The sequence below is a fragment of the Crocodylus porosus genome, unplaced genomic scaffold (assembly GCF_001723895.1).
Source record: "Crocodylus porosus isolate Cpor-Errol unplaced genomic scaffold, CroPor_comp1, whole genome shotgun sequence".
Classification (NCBI taxonomy): Eukaryota; Metazoa; Chordata; order Crocodylia; family Crocodylidae; genus Crocodylus; species Crocodylus porosus.
Window position 1 is genome coordinate 132280235 of NW_017728886.1, and position 21574 is coordinate 132301808.

The window sequence follows — 21574 nt, forward strand, 5'->3', positions numbered from 1 at the left end:
CTGAGGGAGGATAGGTTTAGGTTAGATATTAGGAAGAACTACTTCACTGTAAGGGTGGCCAGAGCCTGGAACAGGCTTCCCAAAGAGGTGGTGCTCTCACCTTCCCTGGAAATCTTCAAGAGGAGACTGGATAGGCACCTGGCCCCTCCCATCCCCAGTGCTCCTTCCTGCCCATGGCAGGGGGGTCAGACTACATGATCTGTCTAGGTCCCTTCTGACTCATTGATTCTATGATTCTGATTCACTGTGATGTACTGTGTGGGGTGTTCTGCATGAACCCCCCCCCCAAAAAAAACTCTGAGGCCACTGCATTAGCTGGTGAGTCTAGGTTTTGGGGTTTTTTTTAAAAGGGCTGGAGCTGGGGTGGGCAAGGCAGCTATGGGGGGCCTAGGAGAGTGGGGGAGGGGGAAGGAGGCTCGTGGCAGAGCCCCCCGCATGGTATGGGGCAGTGGGGGACAGTGGGGATTACCCCCCTGCCAGGCAGTACCTGTTGAGTGGGGACTTTTATTTAAAGGGCTGGGAGCTGGGGTGGGCAAGGCAGCCATGGCAGGGCTGGGGGAGCAGGCAGGGGATAGGGCCTGGCATGGGTCCCCCCATGGTCCCACACCCCCCTTCTCCAGCCTTCCCTCCCCTCGCCCCTACGTACCAGCTCTGAGTCTGGCTCCAGCTCCCTGCTGGAGCAACTGGGGACTCTCCGAATCTTTTTTGAATCAATCTGGAAAGCTTTGACTTGCTTCAGACCTTTTTATTTATCCCTTGATTCAATTCAGATTTGGAGATTTGGCTGTCAAATCGGGCCAAATCTCCTCCGAATTTAATCAGCAGCCCTAAAAGACTGCTAAGGATGATTTTCAGTTTCTGCATGATGGTATTTGCATTTGTGTCCATGAAGTTCCATAAGGACATGGCAGCTTCTTGTATTTTGGAACAACTCATTTCTTCTTAAGAAGATTATCGAGATTTTGGCAGTGCCAATCAAACGGGTCATCAGGAAGTACAAACATTGTGTCTTCTGTTACTGCAAGTACACACTTAACTAGATTCAGGTTCTCATAAGCTGTCAGACCCAAAAGCTGTGTGCTTCCTGGGTACAACTATGAATGGAAATTTGTAAATTCTGTCTTTATATTGGATGTTAGTAATGCACCCCCTGTCAATGGTATATTTGTTTCTAAATGGCTAGTTATTTTTATGTTTGTTGGACTCACTTTTGGTTTCAATTTTAATGTTATAATATGTATGTATAGTATGTACAGTCATACTCTGGTAGAACATAAACCTGAACTCCAGTATCCAATTTAAATGGAACCGTTGTTCCCTGCACTTTCACTGACAAAATCTAGTTTCTCTAATCAATTTTGCTTGATTCAACCCTATCTATAACCCATTTATTTTAAAAAAAACAACTTTTTTCCCACTTTATACTCTACTATGTACACTTGTGGATTTTGTGCTTGGAATTTGCTGTACTTGCCAAACAATTCCTCTTGTTACAGGTAAAGCACAGGTTTTCAAATGCGGCACAGCTGAGGGTCATGTTGCTTTTTACATGTTCTGCATGACTCTTTCTTCCTTGCCAATGAAAAATTTAACTCTGTGAAGTAGCTTCTTTGGCTGCATGCTTTTTTGGTCTACTACATGGAAGCCCCCCTGCTGGTGTTTTCAGGTCTGCAACCTGGGCAGTCACAGTTTCTATGGCCTTGCACATTTGGCTAGTCTTTTCTAGCAACAAGTTTCCCATATGTAGTATTATTTCTTGTAATGCAGTGTCTGCAATGCTACAAATTACCCTTTATCTAATCACATATTCCATCAAGTTCCCAAAAGCACACTAGTTAATCAGTCTTTTTAGCTCAGTAACATACTGTTTATACTTTCTCATGCTACTTGTTTTCAAATAAACATCTGTATCTTTCAAGGTCTCATTCTTTGTTGGCATGCAGTACTCCTGAAATGTGGATAATATTTTACTTAATATCACACTCTGACCTCTCTCAAAACTAAAGGTGTCCTAAACAGCCAAGGCTTCCCCTACTACAATATTCAAGACTAGAGATAATTTGACTCTATTTGTTTTTCTGGTTCTTTATGCCTCTGTGGCTGCTAAGTGCACTCAAACCTTTGTCTGTATATCTTCCAGTTCTCCACTACATTGTTCAGCATCAGAAGGCTAAATGGAGGTGACAAAATGTCTATGACTAATTATTGTTTACTTAGCTGTGCAAGCAAATCACTTACAGGTTTTTTTTCTTCCACATGGCTGTTCTTCCATTTGCTGTCAGGTTACAACTTTTCAATTAGCAATTCTAATTCTTTCAAGTTATTTCTCATTTGCCACTTCTGACACACAAGAATGAAGAACTATACAGCAGATTTTATTCTAGAGCACGGTGTGACCTCTGTAGTCCCTGTTTGGCTCTTAAATAACTAATTTCCTGTTATAGCACCAAGGGACCATCTCCCAGATCCCAATTCCATCAGCCTCTTGTTAGGGAGCATCTATAAATTATAACATTTATCACTACAGTGCACACATTTTAAAGGAGGTCAACTCTTCTGGTGTTTTTTTGAAAGTTTATAATCTCTTTTCAGCTTCTCCTGAAGGAGAAACTTTCATCTATGGAGATTTTTGGAACAATTTTTGATTTGTAACAGTTTTGCTGAAAAACACAATTTAAGATTAATTTTAATTCAAAGTAATCATTTACCTGTAAAATTATTCTGCTATTCAATGCCCAGTTCAAAGTCTAGAAGTGCTTAAGTGCTATTCTGAAGAGGTACAGAACTTAAATTTTTTGTTGATTTGGAGCCTTTGGGTGTGTCTACATGTGCATTAAGGCATTTTTTCTGATGTGCATTAAATTTGGTACCTCCAGTGTGAGGTACTGAAGAAAGGTGCAGTAAAATAGGCTACTGTGCATTAAACCACGTGTGTAGATGTGCCCTCTGAGAGTAAGTTCCATAGTCTTGAGAAGGATAATATGAAGTCTTAATAAATAAGAACTGAGCTGACTTCCTGACTAGCTCTGAAGCCAAAATTGGCACTTTCATGATCCCTTTTCTATGTAAACAACTGCAGGAAAATGAATGATACTTGACTGCAAATAGTAAGTGATGTGATCTGTGTACTGTATGAAGAAATTTAAGAAGTAAATTAGCATACTTATGTATAGAGGTCTAGTCCCCAATATGGTTTTTCTCATAATAAAGGGAAGAATATTTTAGATTTCACCATTGTTTTAAATCTGAATTTGTTTCTCATCTTACCTTATTTTTACATTTTTTTTTCTTGAAAAGGGAAGATTTACTTTTAGTTGCTTACTAGCAGATATCCAGTATTTTTAAATGTGTGAATATTTCTCCTCTTTGCTGTCAATTCCACTGTCAGCTCTTTTCTTAGTTTCAATTTAGCAATGATCTAATGACCTCACTAGTACAGAAATGAGGATAATGTAGTATTCACTGAATACTTCCTGTGTTATATAGATTGCTAAAATATATGAATTTGTGAGAACTTTGGTCTTCACTTGTAATGTTTGAATAGCTCATTCTAAATCTTACTGATAAATCACATCTAAGATCTGAAAACTAATACAACATTCTTCCTAGACTTCCCTTGCTGCATGCTTGCAGTTCACTGTATTCACATGGAACCCATTGGCTAAAATGAGGGACTTGTGCAGGAGAAAGAATTTGTAACAGTGGTGATGCATTAGAAAGCATATTTATGAATGTTAGTTCCCTGGAAAAAACACACAAGCTATCTCCTCTACCTGGAACAGTATTTCCTTTTTCATCCAAATTTTTCAGTCATGAATGTTTAGTTTCTGGTGAAATAAGAATTTCATTTATTTTCACTAAAGCGTCCTTTGAAATGTTCTTGTTTGATTGGGACATATAATTAATATATGACACTTATCTATGCCACATGTAAACAACCACAAGGATAAGGTTCTGTCAAAAGAAATAAAAATAAAACAACAAAATTCCCCGAGCCTCTAACTTCCATACAGAAACAAACAGATACTATATATGGGTAAATAAAGCAAGCAGTTTTCCCAAGTATTAATTCTAATTTAAATATATATTCTTTTGGTCATCTGACTCCCCTTTTATGCTTAATTTCCACCACTAATTGTGTGATAAAATGTTATTAAAGGGAATTTTAGAATTTTAGTGCAATTAAGTATTCATGGTGAAATCCTGATTACATGAATTACATGTTTTCAACTATGCACAGCAACCATATTATGAGATTTTTGTGACCAAATACAGTTAACCATATCCTATCAAATTTCAAATATTGAATAATATTTAAACAGTAGTGCAACTTAAATTCAAAATCAACTTGCTTGGCCAATTTAATACACACAAGAAAATCCACATCTGCTTAAGATAATCTGCAGAGAAGACAAATTCATCACATAAATTGTTGCCAATTAGTTGCTTAGACACAGAGCTCCCATTAGCTCCCATTAGTTGAAAAACTTTTAGCTACTTTATATCTTCGTATTTTTATGTTATATATGCTTCTACTTCTCCAACTCTCCTATTATCAATGGTTTTAGCATATTAAGAATGTAAAACACAGTGGAAATGGTAAAATTCCATCAGACAATTGAGGTTTATCCCTTTAAATATGCTATTTCCCCAGGGTGCTATTGATTATAATTGATTTCTAAATGACCTAAAGTTTTTGCTTCAGCAACTTTGTTAGGCAGGTCATTCAAAATAGTTCTTACAAGGATGTAAAACCAAGTAACACTCTCATTTTTAGACAGCAGGTTGTTGCTCTTTAGCCTGACAGATTTGATTCAGGTAAATTTTAATAGACTGGATAATAAAAAACTCTAATAGGAACTTATTTGGTTTTTCTTTCTGACTGTCTCCCAATCTCTTTACTTTCCACGCATTGAAAATACTGAAGAGAAACTCCATGTTCTGAACATCCATAAAAATGAACTTAGATAGTTCAACTGCCTTCTGGCTTGACTTTAATATAAGCTGCATAATATTTGCTACTTTAAATGAAGACTAATTAAAGTCAAGTATCTTGGAGATCTATTGCATCTGATGATTTCTAATACAAATTAGAAAATAGGTAAATTGAACATGAAATATTCAAGTGATCTATTTTTGGGACTAAAATAGAAACTTAACATATAGGTTAGCTGAAATAAGGATCTAATTTTATGCACAAAAGAGAAACACAACACCAGTTTGTACCAAAAATATTCAGTGCGACTACCATACAAATTACATATACATATATAAAAATTAATATTTAATAATAGTAAAACCATACAATCAAAACAGGCTACTTAGAATACATCTAATGCTCCCTAGTGACTTGGACTGTTTGGTTTCCTAAAAACACTGCATGGCCATACCAAGTGTTTTTGAGTTTTGTTTTCCAGAAGAATTCTAGCTAACTCTCCTCCTCATAGAACAAATTTTAAAAAATGAGTGAACTTTGAATCTAATTTTGCATGAAAGTATATACATCTGATTGATTTTTTAAAAAGTCATAAGATAAGTACATACTGAAATCACATTATAAATTTAAGTTTAGTAGCAACTGCATGTATGGCCTAGTGGCCTTTTTGACATTTTTTGAAACAAAAACATAGACCCTTTTTTTTAATAGTATCTGCTTCTAAAGCTACCTTAAATTCATGGTGGCTGTTAAAATTTTCCATCATCTGTGAGGTTCTTTTCCTTCTATGAAGCCTGTCTTTTTGTATGGGGAAAGGACATCAATTCTATGTTTTAATTCTGTGGTTTCCAACCTTTTTTGATCGAGGACACCCCTTGTAACATTCTAGCTCTTAGCTTTCACTTGTTTTTTCACTATGGAAGAAGAATAGAGTAATTCTAGGATGAGTTCCTAAAATTTAAAATAGTAATATATTCACTTCAAACAAGAGAAACCTAAGTAATAAAAGCTCCAAACAGGCACCCTTCCCAACATATGCTGAAGTATAGCACATGTGATATAGTCAGGCTCAGAACTTAACAGGGCATTCACTGACTGTCACAAAAAAGAAAAGGCTACAATAAAGGAATATGAAGTCCTGCCTAAGAATTCACTTTAAGCTTGGATGATCACACAGGTCCTACAGTAAAGTTATTCATCCCAAAACCCTAGCTGAAGGGCAACTTCCATCTCTGATATGTGCCACGAGTATTCACTTAGCATCACCTGCCTGCTAACAGGTAATCTAAACTCATAGTCTGCATGGTAAGGAGACAGATGCTAGAAGCATAAGAAGAATGAAGCACAGACAGAATAAAAATAGAAGATGAAATTAGTTTTGTCCTACTGATATTTGTGTGTCTAACATGATATTTCATGTTACAAAGGCCACACCTCAGAGTACTGTCCAGGTGTTGGCAATACACAATTATATTTCAAACATAGATTTACAAAGATTTTTAGTTCCAAGATTTTGGGATGCAATTCAATTGGTTGAGAAGGTGTAAATAAGCTGTTACAGCCAATTATATAGTGTGGAATTTCTGCTTCAGAGAAGCTACAGTGAGTGTTTGCTTTTTTACAATATACATTTCAGGAAAAATATTTTCCAAAAAAGGGAAGACTTATGTCTCATGAAAGCAGCTGTTTCCTAGTCTTGCACTGGTACCTAATGAATGTCTAATGTGTTAGATGAGAGAGATGTTTTTTAAAATGTTATATCTTTGCTGCCATAAAAATAATGAAATACACATAAATAGATTTAAATTTCTCTGCAGAATCTCCTCCAACATGCAAACAAATGGACACATAAACATGTGCACACACATCTCCATTCATGTCTGTTTAGGGTCACACTTCCTCCTCCAGTGAAACAAAACAACCCAGCAAGCTCTCCAAAGCTGCTATGTTTTGATTAATTTTTGCCTTCCCTTGTCCCTGAATTTATACACATCATGACAAGCTGAGACTTTTTTCTTCTAATTAAGCTATCTAAATGTAACAATTGTTCAGATATATGCCTTACCATTTACCTTTCCAATTGAGTGTTAAATATGGTGATTATTTTCCTAGTTTTATGGGACAGAAAACTAAATTCTTTGTTTTCTTGGCTAGACTTCAAAAGCTCTGAATTCTGTGTGTGAAAAACACAGCAAAATATTCATTATTACAACACCTTTGATGAGTTTTCATATTAATGGCCAGATTTTACAGACTATCCACTGTCAGGAAGCTTTGGTGGTTTTTGTTTTTGTTTTTGTTTTTTTTTTGGGGGGTTGGAACTTGATGATCTCTACTCCTATAAAACTTTTTCTTTAAATAGCTTAACATTCTTCCCATTGGGATAGCTGTTCTCCAGTGGCTGAAACAATATTTAAATCTAAATTATGATATTCATAATCCTGAGCCATTTTATCCTGCCAAACCCCTAAGTTAATCACTGGCCAAAATGAAAATTCCTGGAATCTGTTGCTCAGGTTTGTTAAGTCTATACATATAGATATGTAATATGGTGGTTGTGAATTAATTTTCTATTAATATTCACATTAATATATTCTTATAACAAGATCATTCATCAGATACACAAAATGCCAGTGTTCAGTTTCTGAAAATCTTGTATCCACACTTCATTTAAGTAGGAAAAAAGCAGGATTTATTGTCGGTTATTATAGGTGGATCCTTGATCCTGTTGCCCTTCACAAGGCAGTTAGCTCTGCTATTAGTCCCACCAAATAAACTTTAGTCTTTAGCAACACAAACAGAAAAAAACAAAATCCTCTGTCCTCTCTGGACATTATGACAGAAGTACTTCCCACTCGGCTTCTCCCCAGCACAGCAGAATGGCTTCTCCTCCTTGCAAGCTGTTCCCTCAAAGGCTGTCCCTTCTCTTCTCTCCTGTGGATTTTAAGCTCCCAGTGGGATACTTTTTCATTAGCAAAATGTCCCACAGCTAAATGTCCTTAAGGAGGGGCTGGTGGCTCCTCCTTAAGGGAACAGACCACCCTATAACAGTTACCAACAGCCATACTTGTATTGTGTTTTAACTTTACAAGCAATTTATACATTTTGCATAGACATGTTAAAGATGGAGAAAGAAATGGAATCTCAAGGGCGGGGATAGGCATGTGAATGTGCATGCTGATTTAAATCTTATATTTTAAGGAAGGAAGCTTTGCTTTGCCTGTTCTGTTTCATGGGAACAACATGCTTGGTGAATTAACACCATGCTGTTATGGAAGTGCTGAACAATGCATTTTGAAATGGACGGAACACAACACACACACTACAGTGTTCTTTCATTCTCTCCCTGCATCCCATTCTTTTTTACTTATTCATTTACTAAATAGTTGAAAGGACTCTTAATTGATTTTAGTGCTTGATCTGTATCATATTCTTATAGAACACCTCATAAGAAAGCATACAAGAAAATGAAAAGCAGAAAAAAGTTAGAGCATCCAATGTCTCATTGCCAACTTGAATTATGAGTCATTTTCTTTAATAACCTCAGCCTTCAATGAAAGTTAATTTGGTTTTTCAAATCAAACATGTGCTGAACTTGTACATACTCTGAGGAAACCTTGGTGGATTGTCGTTGACATCGGTAAGTGTGATATTTACAGTTGTTGACCCTGATAGCCCTCCAACCTGCCCAGCCATATCTTTGGCTTGAATGACAACGGAATACCGCTCTCTGGCTTCCCTGTCCATATTATGCAAGGCAGTCCTGATAACGCCTGTGAAGTAAAGAAAAACAAGAGAAAGATCAGGATTAGATTTTCCTAATGGCAACAAAAGGTAGACACCCGCAAACCTTCCCCTGTCAAAAGGTAGGATATAGCAAATGTTCTACTAATGAAAAGTCTACATACATCCAAGATAAACCATTTTTAATTTAATTTGTGATTTATAATCAACACACTGCCAGTCTCTTGTGAGCAGACAACTGATAAAAAATGAGTTATATATTACAGTATGAAGAAATGTCAGAGTATTTCATTGTTTTGTAATATAATTATGGTAGCAATTGCTAGATAGTCAGTTTGCTTGAGGATATGTAGAAATTAAAATCACCCATAGTACAAGAAAATTTAATAATATATTAATAAATGATTAATCTATTTCATGTAATGTAAAAAGACCTCAAGGTACATCATCAGAAAAGACAATGTATTCTCATATATGATAATTACTTAAGTAGTAGTTTAATTGAAATTTTAATGAATGTGAATTATGCCCCATCAAAGAAACTCAAATTATGTAAGGTATTTGAACAAAAATATATTTTTTCTTTTTCCCAGAAGTTTTCATGGGTAGTAGCTGAAACACTATTTAAAAACATGTACCTTCTTATTAAAAAAAAAAAAAGTTCCATACGCGCATTCATAGTTTTAGGTGTGACTGTTAGCATTAGTATAAAAACAAATTTTTACTTTAGTGATGCTCTACCAGTCAACAAACTTGAAAGTGAAGGAGCTGAAAATCTTATTTAATTTTAAGTAAAATCAGTAGAAATGTTCCCCATATGCAAACACACACTGATGAAAACAGAGTTATACAAAAATCACTGTGGGAATAATCTGACCCATGGAACTATTATCACCAGTGTTGATATATTAGATAGAGAGAATCCAATTACTTTCTCTAATCCCAGTGTGTTGGGAAGTTTGGAGGTCAGATAAATCCCAAACAATATTACTTGAAAAGTGGGCCCATCTGATATAGAAGATAATAAAGCATGAAAAAAAATCCCCTAAGTCTCTTTCTAGAGCAGACTTCTTCCTCAAGTTTTAGAATTAAAAATGATCTGTAAAGGCATTGGAAGCATGCTGTTAAATGAAGAAAATGAAGTTACAGCTATCAAGACATTCTTAAAAATGCATGAAGGGCTACCCTTGTTAAATTAAAACTGTATGTAATGTTAGGAATAACTCAGCTATGATCTTTTAAACTTAATGACTGTTATAATGACTGGAGGAAAAAATAAACCTCAACAGGTGTAACTGTTGTTTCCTTGCACATTTAAATCATTTGATAGCCATGTACAAGGAATAAGCATTCTCCCCCTCAAAGAAATTTTCCGAACAGCATGGTTCCTGGAGTTTGTGTTTCCACAATTATCTAAAGTGAAAAAATATTTCCAGAAGTACCATTTTCTTTTTATTATATTTTAAACTTTGCCAAATTGTTTTTCAATAGTAAAAACAGGGAAACAATCTTGAAAGTATATACCTGAAATATACATTTCAGTGTATTCTGTCACATCCTTACTATCCTACTGAAAAACCAAAGAGCAGCTGCTTTAAACTCAGGGAACTAAATTGCATACTCTTTGTGAAGGCTGAACTGGTGCATGCCCACACATGCAGTGGGTTTCTATAGAGAAAATTCATCAGGATCGCATGGGAGGGAACTGCAATAAATATTTTAGAAAATAAATTAGCATTTGAAATAACTAATGTACATATAATTGTGGAGAAGTGTTCTTAAAAAAACAAAATTAAAATTTTGTGATTTTCAAATCAATTTTGATTTGCATTGAAGTTTGTTCTTAAGAGAAACATTAACATCCTGGCCACTGGAACCAAAGGGAAAGCTGTGCAATTCTACTTTATTTGTATGTTCATCAATTAAAGATATGCTTCTTAACTTGGATCATCACAAAATACTCAGAATACACCCTCAAGCCGCAACTTACATATAAAAATTAGAATTAGACTGAGAAATTTTAAAGGAAAAACATATTTCATTTCAATATGTAGTTCCTTAGAAAGCAAAATGCTTGAAGAAATATAGTCAATATTACTGGAATTTAACTCTAGAAGAAGGCTGGAAAAAAGTTTCTACAGTGTGAAAAAGCTTTTTTTAACACTTACCAATAGGAATGTTTGGGTTTTTCATACTGAAATTATTTTTCATTTGACCTTATTAGATTACATAAGATATGATAATAACCCCCTGCAAAAACTCAGCCAAGAGAGACTTTGTCAGGAACAAAGCATATTTTTTGCTGTTCCTTCACTGAGAATTTAAAAAAAAAGTTCTTGTTCAAAGTAAAAACAAAGCAAATTTTGAAAACTTGAAACCCATGACCAGCTGAAATTTCTGTCTTATACAAAACCCTACTAATTATAATATGGAGAATATTAATATACTAAATGTTTAGTAATTTTTTTCCATTCAGAAAATGGTTTATATCTTGAAGAGTGGAAACAGAAGACATGTAAATAAAAGTATGTTAAAAATGTAGTTCAGCTCTAACCATTCCCACACCTTTCTACTTGCTCCCTACCTATGTTTTCTGTAAAATAAATAAATGGGTAAATAGTGGTAATCAAAAGCAACTGGAAACCAATTGCTACAACAAAAAATTGCTTTGTTTATCCCAGAACATTTGGATCAGGCCAGAACTGGCCCAATGGCTGCATTCACACAAGCATGCATGTGTGTTCTGCAGCACCTCAAAGGCATTCAAGGCACCACAAAACACACCTTGCATATGTGATTTGGTTCTCCACACTGCATATTAGATACCAGGATTTAAATTTAAAAAAACAAACAAAAAACCCTCAGAAAAAAAGCAGGACTGGGCACGTGGCGGCAGCATGTGCTACTGGAAACAGGAGCCTGGCCAGCCATAGCCATACTTCAACTGCTGGCCAGGCTCTGCATACCCGGATTGCCACTGTTAGAGACCTGGGAGTCCCCCAGGACTCCATGGAAGGCTGTTGGGGCAGCACAGATGCTCACCTCAGGGTCCCCTACTCCACCTAAAGCAGTTTTCTCCACATTAACCACATGTGCAAGGGCGTGCACCAGGGCAAAAAGCAGCAGCACAAATTTGTGCCACTTTTTTAGTTACAGCAACCACATGAGCCTGCGCGTGCAGATGCGGCCAATGAGAGTTATTAGTCATGCAGCAAAGCTGTAAACTCCTTTTCCTAGAGTATGCCACCAGTAAAGTTCACAATCAAAAACTCAGTATGCTATGTAGCTCAAGAATACTCCTTCAACTGTTTTGAGAGTTTGGTTCTAAAATCATATGTATATTCAAATGTATCTGAATTAATTAAGAACAAAACAAAACAAAGAGGGCTTTCGTGCTTACTGTTTTCTAGAATACATTTCAAGCTACTCTGACAATCATTCACTTTTGGACTGGGAATGGTCCCTGAGGATTCATCTGTATAGCTTTGGCAGTGCCCCTGACAGCACCATTAAGAAGTACATCCCACCCAACTGCTCCTGTTCTGTATACTCCAAGCCTAGAAATGGAGCACAGAGCCCTCATTTTCCCAAAGTCACTCTGACATTGTATTATACTGCCTCTCAGAAACATACCAGAGACAGATCTCAAAAGCAACATCAGTAATTCCCTCTGAAACTTTACTGCCTAGGATTGATACCTGAAAACAACCCTAGGCAAGATTCCAGTAAAGCTCATTCCCAGGAAGATATGTAAGGTAGAAAATGACATAAACCAAGACAAGTTTACACATCCTTAACAAAAAGGACTTATATCTGGGAATTGACTAAGGCTATTTATTTCTCCTTTACAGCTACTCAGTTTGGCACATGAAATTAAAATATTCACAAGTGAAATGTTTAATTTTGTTATTAGAACATGAACATTCATCAGTAGACAATTTCTCAAGTACCATTAGGTCATACCACCCCAGTGTAATCATCTACATTTTTTTTAAAACCTGCAGTACTTTCTAGTGGTTTCTAATGTTGTTAGTCTGGTAACAGTAATAATCATTACACTTATTAAGATATATTTTAAATGTCCATTTAATGAACTGATTACATGAGAATTTCGACTAATTAGGGATGAAAAACAAGTGGTATAGGAAGTAGAGAAATATGATAATTTCATTAGTATTATTTTCAGATTGTGGTTGAAAGTTCTATTTCTGTCACTGTGTTGATTTAGGAGTAGGTGGATAGGTTATTATTAGATTCACTTTATTATAACATTATTTTTCTTGAGTGTCTTGAGTACATTAAAATAAATTTCTAACTGAAAATACAAAAACTTGAAAGCACATAATCACGTGGCTTTCCTGCCTATTCCTTCCCTCCTCCACCCTGCAATTCAGGTAATTGCTAAGGAATTACAATAGAGCTCTAGACGTCCAAACATGACACACGCTTTAAACAAAAGCCACAAAATTAACCCCAAATCCATAGCTCCCCCAAATTTAAGAATGTTTAAAATAAAGGTGTTTTGTTATGTTTTATTTCGTTCAGCCTAGATCAGTGGTCTCCAATCCTTTTATGGTAAAGATCACATTTTGGAAGTAAAGGGCAGCCCAGGAACTATGATCTTCCCCTGTGCCACTTCCTACACCCCACCCTGCCCCACTGGGACATGTGTCCCAGTGCTGGGCAGGCAAGAGGGCAAGGCTTAGCAGAAAGAAAATATAGAAATAACAGTATATAACACTATATAACAGTAGGCAGCAGGGGGAGCAGGTAGAGCCACAAGGAAGCTGGACTTTGGGTGGCTGCAGCAGGGGCACACACTCAGCCAACATCATAACCTAGACCCCCCCATGCACCCAAGGGACTGCTCAAATTGTCTGCACCCCTGGTAGTCCCAAAGGTGCAGGGGGGACTCCTGCCACTGGGTGCAGCCTGGTGGGGGCCCCAGGGGCCCCTGTCCCCCCAGCCTGTGCTCAGGGTACAGCAGGCAGCCTGCAGCAGCAGCTGTCTCCATCCTGAGCACAGGTGGGGGGGCACGGGCCCCTGAGGCCACTGCCAGGCTGCACCCAGTGGTGGGAGCCCCCCCACATGCCTCTGGATGACCAGATCTTACCAGACCCAGTTGGGCTGGGACCCAACTCCACTTGTGTCCCGCTGCTGCACTGAGCTGCACCCATCCAGCAGCTGGATGCACGTAGCCTCAGGACCACACATGGCTGGGTCTGCAAGTCTCCGTGGTTCAGTGGTGTGTGGCAGGAGGGGGGTTCCCCACTGCTGGGCACACTGCAGCAGAGGCCCTGGGGGGCCTGTGCTCCCCCCAACTGTGCTTTGGGTAGAGGTGCCTGCTGCTGCCTGCCTGCTGCACCTGGAGATAGGGGGAGGCATGGACCCCGAGGCCTCCAGAGCACAGGTGGGTTGGGTCCCTGGCCCCCCCATTGGGCTACCCTTAGTGATGGGAGCCCCTGCCTATGTGCCCCTAGCCGTTGGAGAGTCCCAGACTGGGCCAGTATGGTGTACGGCACCGTAGATGTGTTTGCGGCATCACACAGCACATGGCTGTGCTCATCTGGACGTGGGCAATGTTAGCATGAGAGAGAGAGACAGAGAGAATTTTTCTCCTCAGCAAGAGAAATTGATAAGACTTCTTGAATAAGTAGGCAACAACACTGAAAACTAAATTAGAATATAATATTCTGTTTGATTAAATCAAGTGGGGTTCCCTAGAGTAATGATGCTATAACAGTAAAGGAAGGGGAAAAAAAATCAATCAACATTTGCCATCAATAACAAAAGCTGTGTCAGGAATCTTTGAGACTGGAAGCCTGAAACTATAAAAAAAATTTAAAAAGCACAGGTAGAAACCTCCCAAATTGATAACATCTATTAGCTTGAAGGAAGACTTTACTGATGGAGTGAAAAGACATAGCAGAAATAATTTCTTCTTATATTTGTGTGGATACCAAATGTAATCACAATATCATTCAACATTTTCCTAATGCAGAGCAGAACCAAGTGAAATAAATATAGTACATGCTGCCATGCTACCTGCAGGTGATGAGACAGGAAAACCTAATCTGCCATATACAGTCACTGTAAATTGTGAAACTGTCTATTACAGAACTACCATAGCAACAGACCACCCAAGCTGGGCAGCATACTGTCATTCTTTCTATTGCCCATAGTTAAAGCAGCTATATAATGGATGCTAGCTTTGTCAGTTCTGCTTCAGTTGTTTTTTACTCCCAGTTTTTTTAAAAACATTCCTTTTTCCTCTCAGACCTCTGTAGGCTGGCTGAATCAGCAGGATCCTATTACCTGTGGTGTTTTACTATTGAAGCACTGTAGCTTTCCCAATGCCTGCAAATTGCTGTCTGACTGCAGCTTCCCAATCACTCTGATATGGAGGGGTTTTCATCTGGGTCTAGTGGTTGTAGATTACAAGTTCACAGTACTGTGACTGTACTCACTCCTGTAAATATTACACTTTAACTTTGGCTCACTGACCTGTGTTGAACTCATCAACTAATTTAGCAACCAAACAACACATATACTCCACATCAATTGTTAAATAAGCTGCAAAGCTCTAACACTTTAAAAATACTTTTTTAAAGGTGACAGATTGCACAAGGTGCTAATGTCTAGAACTTTAGCTTTGTAAGCAGCAGTCAAGGAATCTCTACTGGTTTACTCTCTGAGGGGCACAAGAATATATTATGGCACACTGGGCATGTCTACATGTGCATTTAATGTTCACAAATCAACAGAGTTTATTACTCCAGAGTTTTTGGCTCATAGGGATGCTGGTTGAATGTGGGCCCAGGAGCAAATAATTTCAAAGCAATTAGCTCCAGAGTTTATTCATGCTCAGCACACTGAGCCCAGTCAGAGCAGCCTGCAGGCAGCCCACACACTGAAGCACCCTTGTGCCCCAGCCAGCTGGGTCAGCACCTACATATGCACTGGTGTGCATGAAAAAACTTCAGAGGAGGGTAGTACTTGTAAATACCCACTCCAGGTATGTTAGTTTTGTTTGCGCCAATAGTCAGCTCTGCAGTAAATGTCTTGTGTAGATGTGCCCACCACAGATAAAAAAAATGAGGGAAAAGCTGTTCATTTAAATATTTTACCCTATCTTTATAAATAACAGGGAGATTTGAATTGGGTCAGATAAAATAAACACTGTGTTGGAGTATGAGTAGCAGCAAGGAATATAAACTGACTTTCAGGAATGCAAGAGGGTTAAGTGCTTTCATGGTGCTAATCTCAAAGTGACACAGGAAGAGTCAACACTCTGTGGGTGCAGTGAGTTCTACACAGTAACTATATTAAAGTGCTTTCCAGCACAAAAGACCCCACCTTCATAGCTATTTAACCGAGAAAAGTTAGCACTGAATTGGAAGTTAAGAAACATGATCTCTAACAAGTAAATACTGTACCAGAGTTTCTTAGAGTTCTCACAGTGTCTGAATGCCCTTTGACAGATAGTGTCCATCTAAAATCAGGCAACAGTATCACTAGCGGCCAGTAGTCAGTACTGGTGGCCAGTAGTGGTGGCTAATTTTTTCAAAGAGATCAAAGGATTAATGTCCTCTTCATAAACACAACATTGTTAGAGGTATCATTTTTGGCTTCTATTTAAAATATTTCTTCATTTCCTCTAAAACACAGGAAATCTATTCTGGGAGAGGAAGTATATTTGAACTCATGGGGCATTTGTACATGACATGGGGGTTTAAATTGAAGCAGTGTTTTTTTTTTTTTAACATCACTTCAATTTAGGGTGAAGTAAACCCACGTGTCATGTATACCCATGTCCTTACCTGCCTATCCATGGTGGGGAGGGGAGAACAAGCTGCTGGTGGGCCAAGCAGTCCCTAACCTGGGGGGGGTAAAACAGGGAGGGGGAAGGCTGGGGCTTCCCTCTGTGGCAGTGGTGCCACCCCGCCCCTGCCCCAGGAAGCACCCTCTTGCAGGCACCCGGCTTAGGCAATCCCAGGGGGCATCACAGCTGTGGAGGGAAGCGCAGGCAGGCTCCTCGGGGAAAAGAAATAAAGACCAAGCTTGCCGCTTTATTTTTTTTTTCCTTCCATGCAGCCTGCCTTCCTGGGCTGCTGCTGGGCTGCGTGCATAGCTCCTGAGCTGCACAGAGCCCAGTGATTCCCTCTGTGGCTGTAAGGTAGCAAATTAAAACTCTCTGGAGGTGTTTTTGTTTGCTGCACCCGAAAATCATTTAAAGTGCATTACACCAACAAATTTGCTACAGTGGCTGGAATTAACGTGTAATACACTGCCAAATTTGCAAACTCATACAAACAGCAACACCATTAACGCAGTGCAAAAGGGCATTTAACCGCTTTAATGTGTTGTCTACAAATGCTCATGTTTACCAATGGTCCTTACCTTCAGCAGAAGTACTGAGGCCCTTGAGTGTAACTTTATATCTTAACCTAATTTTTCTGCAATTAAATTATATTTTCCTAAAAAGATAAAGTTCTTCAAGGCCTCAAATCCTTAAATGTTGAATTCTTCATCTCACAGATTCATAGTTTGTTAAAGCCCAAATGGAGCTATCAGATCATCAAAGACCACTTCATTTCACCAGGGATTGACCCCAGGGTGTCTGCCTAAAGCATATCTTGGAGAAATGCATCTTGTCTTCTAGGAGATCAAGAGGTAGATAACTCATCTCTTCCCCCAGTACTTTGTCCCAGTGGTTGATCAGCCATTTAAAAATCAATGCCATGTTTCCAGTTTGCATTAGTGTAGCTTTGGCTTCTAGGTGTTAGTTCTTCACTAAACTTATGAGCTCCTTATATCCTTACCTTGTTTCACCATGAAGGAATCTATACATTGTGAAAGTCACCTCTCAGCCTTTTTCAATAACTTAAGTAGACTGAACTTTTTAAGTTTATGACTATATTTCTTATTTCTTACATTACTTAAATAACTTTGATGGTGCTCTCTTGAACCAGTTCATTTTTCAACATCCTTTAAAAAATGCGGACTGATTCTTATCCATGTATTAGGCATTTAAGTGGACCAAATGGTGATGCCAAAGGGGATCCTATTCCACCCAGCTCAAAATCCTGGAGAAACAAGTTAATAAGGCAAGTGGGTGGGTTCTTCTCCTTGCTGTTTTTCTGTGCCTCAGTCTTAAGGGTCAGATGATGATTTGTTACAAAAGTACATGCATTAATAGATTTTCAAATACAGGAATAGGGTAAAATAGAACTGCCTAAGTCCACTTAGACAACCAATAGGTGGAATGGAATCTGGCCCCAGAACTTTGTGTAGCTTTCCAGTATCAGCTTCATCAGTGATATTTACAGGGATAAAATCTCTTGAACTACTCTCCTGTTTATATACATCCAAGGATCATATCAGCCCTTTTTGTACCGGAAGCTCATATTAAGTTGATTGATCTCTATGCCTCAGATGCACTGTTCCCTTCTGGGGTAATACTTTCAATTCCTTGTTCATAGTTATGTGACTTTGCCTGTGGCTATATTAAAACACATTTTGGTTTTTTAGGCCCACATTTTCAAAGAATCTAGATCACTCTACATACCTTTCTTTAAATTTTTGTGTCATCCAAAAATTTTAATCAGGAACAGTTTTATATTTACTTCCAAGTCTTTAATGAAAAAACTGAATATCATTTGGCTTCATAATGATTCCTGTGTAACCCAATTAAAAACATTCCCATTTAAGCATGACTCTCCACTGATGACTGTGTTTTGAGATCTGTCCATTAGTTAGTGCTTCGTCCTTTCAACATGTGACTTGTTGCTATTGTTTAGTGATTTTTATCAATCCAAATGGCAAGTAGAAATGCCTTATAGAAGTTTATTACATCCATGCAGTTACCTCAATCAACTTAATTTGTAATCTCATCAAAAAATGAAATCAGATTTGTTTGACAAGACCTACTTTTTATACAACTGGGTTGACTGGCATTAATTATATTCCTGTCTTATAATTCTTTACCTACTGAATTCCTGTCAGCTTTTCCATTACTTTGCCTCAGATTGATATCAGTCTGACTAGCCTATACTTACTTGGGTCATTCAGCTCTTTTCAATATTGGTACAACATTGACACACTTCAGTCTTGTAATATAAAATGAATACTAGTAAGTTAGAGATCATCTTAGACAGTTCTCTAAGGATACTTTATTCCAAGTTAGACCAGCTGGCTTATTTAAAAATCTTTATATCAAGAATAAGTAAAGTGTTATTGGTCTTGGTTACTAATAAACCTGAAAGCTATTCACCATCCTCATGTGACAGAAGTACATCATACACTTCCTTTCAAATATGAAATAGAAATATTTTTGATCACTTTGACCTCTTTTGTATTGTTATTAAATTATTACCATCACCATTAAATAATGAGCCTATATTACTACCAGGATTCCTTCTGTACTTACTGTACTGAAAACAAATCTCCTTCATATTTTCCTTAGCTCTGACAGCCACAACATTTTGCCTGATGTATTTAGATTCCCTTACCTATTTTCTTCCTCTTGACTTCTAACTTCTATTGATTTTATTTCCCTTTTTATTCATTATTATGTATTATTTTTTGTAATCTAATTGCTGATTTTATTTCTCCACTTCATTATTCCATAATACCCTTAAAAGCTCCAAATTGCACACAGATACAAAACTGTGACTTCTCCAATAACTAAACATTCCTTTCCAGAACATTCCAAACAACTTTTTCAAATTGGTTATGGGCCTAAACAATTACGTAAATGCTTCACTGATATTTTTCCTTCTAACTGGGTGTGCCTACACATGCATTTGATCTGGGGTCAGTTTATATGTGAAATAACTATTCACTAGTAAACACTCCTGGCCACATGTCTACACATGCATAGATGTGGGAGCAGATTTGCTGTTCCCAACAGCAAACTGCTGCCATTTTCTGTGGCCCTGCAATGGTCCCCTACTGCCACCAAGGGGAGCATAGAGCTTACCCTGGTTGCTAGCCCAGGGTCTTGCAGGGACCACAAGGCCAAGAGACACCTGTCTCTTGGCCAGGACTGGAACATTGCTCCCTGCCCCCAGGGGGTGCCTGCTGCCAGGTCTGGGACAATGTCCCCCTGCTGCAGCAGTAGGGAGCTCCCAGCCCCAGCTCCCTGATCAGGGCAGGAGACTCAGAAAGAGCTGTAGGGGACAGGTCCCAGCCCCCTGCCCCAATCTGCCCCACCCTTGCAGCTCTTTCCAAGCCTTATGCCTTGATCACCTGATCAGGGTGCAGGGCTGGTTTCTGGCCCTGATCAGGACAGTTCCTAGCCTCCACTCTGCAATTGCAGGATAGAGGCTGAAGAGCCTGCTCCCTGCTCAGCTCTGTGAACATGGAGCTGGGTGGGGAACAGGTTGGAGAGCTTCTTCCCTGCTCAGCTCCACAGGCACAGAGCTGGGTGTGGAACAGGCTCCCAGGCCCCCACAAGAAGGAAGCTCCAAGCACCAGCTCCATGACCATGGGGCCGGCACTGGGAGATCCTAATTTCCCAGCCCAAGCTCCACAGTTGTAGGATCTCCCAGCCCCCTGCTCCCTGCTCATGATGGCAAAGCAGGGGCTGGGAGATAATAATCATGATTTCGGAATGGTGTGTTTGGAGCTTCCTGCTGCTGGGGCAGAGGGACATAGTCCCGCCTGTGCGCTAGTGATAGAACCTGCCCCAGCAGCAGGCTTCTCCCAGGGATAGGGAGTAATCCTGGGCAGGCACCTACATATGCGTTACTGTGCAGTAACTACTCACAAATAAATCTTCTACTTGCATTAGCAAGGTTTACTGAGCAGTAAGCATGTGCACATGTACATGCACATGCTTACTGTGCAGCAAACTATACTACTTTGCAGTAAGGTGTCTAGTGTAGGTGCACCCACTGGGTCTTTTTATTGATTACACTTCTTTTCAGAATTTCTATATCAAATTGTTCTGTCCTTATGAAAAAATACAGGATGTTAAGTAGTTATCAATAATTTCCCAGGGATCTGGCAACAGCAAAATGTAGCTAAACAATCTCTATGACAAATCCCCTATTTAAGGGGATCAGCAGGCACTGGGGAAGTCCCTGTTCCCCCGAGCACTGCCAGGAGTGACCAGGAATAATGGTCACAAGCTGGTAGAGGGTAGATTTAAGTTAGATATCAGGAGGTGCTACTTCATGGTCAGGGCGGCTAGGATCTGGAACCAACTTCCAAGAGAAGTGGTGCTGGCCCCTGCCCTGGGGGTCTTTAAGAGGAGGTTAGATGAACACCTTTGCTGGGGTTGTTTGACCCCAGTAATCTTTCCTGCCATGGCAGGGGGTCGGACTAGATGATCTACTCAGGTCCCTTCCGACCCTAGAAGCTATGAAACTATAAACTGCTTTTAAGACCTCTTAAACTTGCTTTTCCATTATTTTTGTTTAAATTTATTTCTTGAGATGGAGTAGAATCCTTCCAAATTGACTGGATAAAATGTAATATTGTTTCTATCATTGGTATGCTATATAATGTTCAACTTCGTGAATACATGCGAATGATGAGTGCCTGACTCCATCTAGAACTGAGGCAACTTCAGTACTCCTGACAGGTCTTTCTAGGTTTGTCGCTTCTGTAACATGGTATGCTCAAGGCTATCACCAAAGAGCATGGCCCAACCCATGCATCATCTTTTGCTCATTCATGCCTGCCCTAAATATGTGGCACCCCACTTTTAAACAAGTCAGAGATCTTTAGAGTGAAATGGAGGACCATTCTAGAGTAGATTCACCACTTAATTTCCAGATTTCCACAACAAAGTGGGCAGGGCTGTGAGAGAACAGCAAGGGAACATACATGTAGATATATACACTGTCCTGATATGGTTGTACAATATTTATTTTCTTCCCAGTCTCT

At 38.8% G+C, this 21574-nt stretch overlaps 1 protein-coding gene across 1 annotated transcript in view; it reads right to left on the minus strand.

Annotated features, from left to right (window-relative positions):
- Positions 1-21574, minus strand: part of CDH18 (cadherin 18) — a 485140-nt gene that overhangs the window by 95484 nt on the left and 368082 nt on the right. The window contains exon 6 of the mRNA XM_019541925.1: positions 8542-8709. Coding sequence (XP_019397470.1) covers positions 8542-8709 — 168 coding nt within the window. The remainder of the gene's footprint in view (positions 1-8541; positions 8710-21574) is intronic.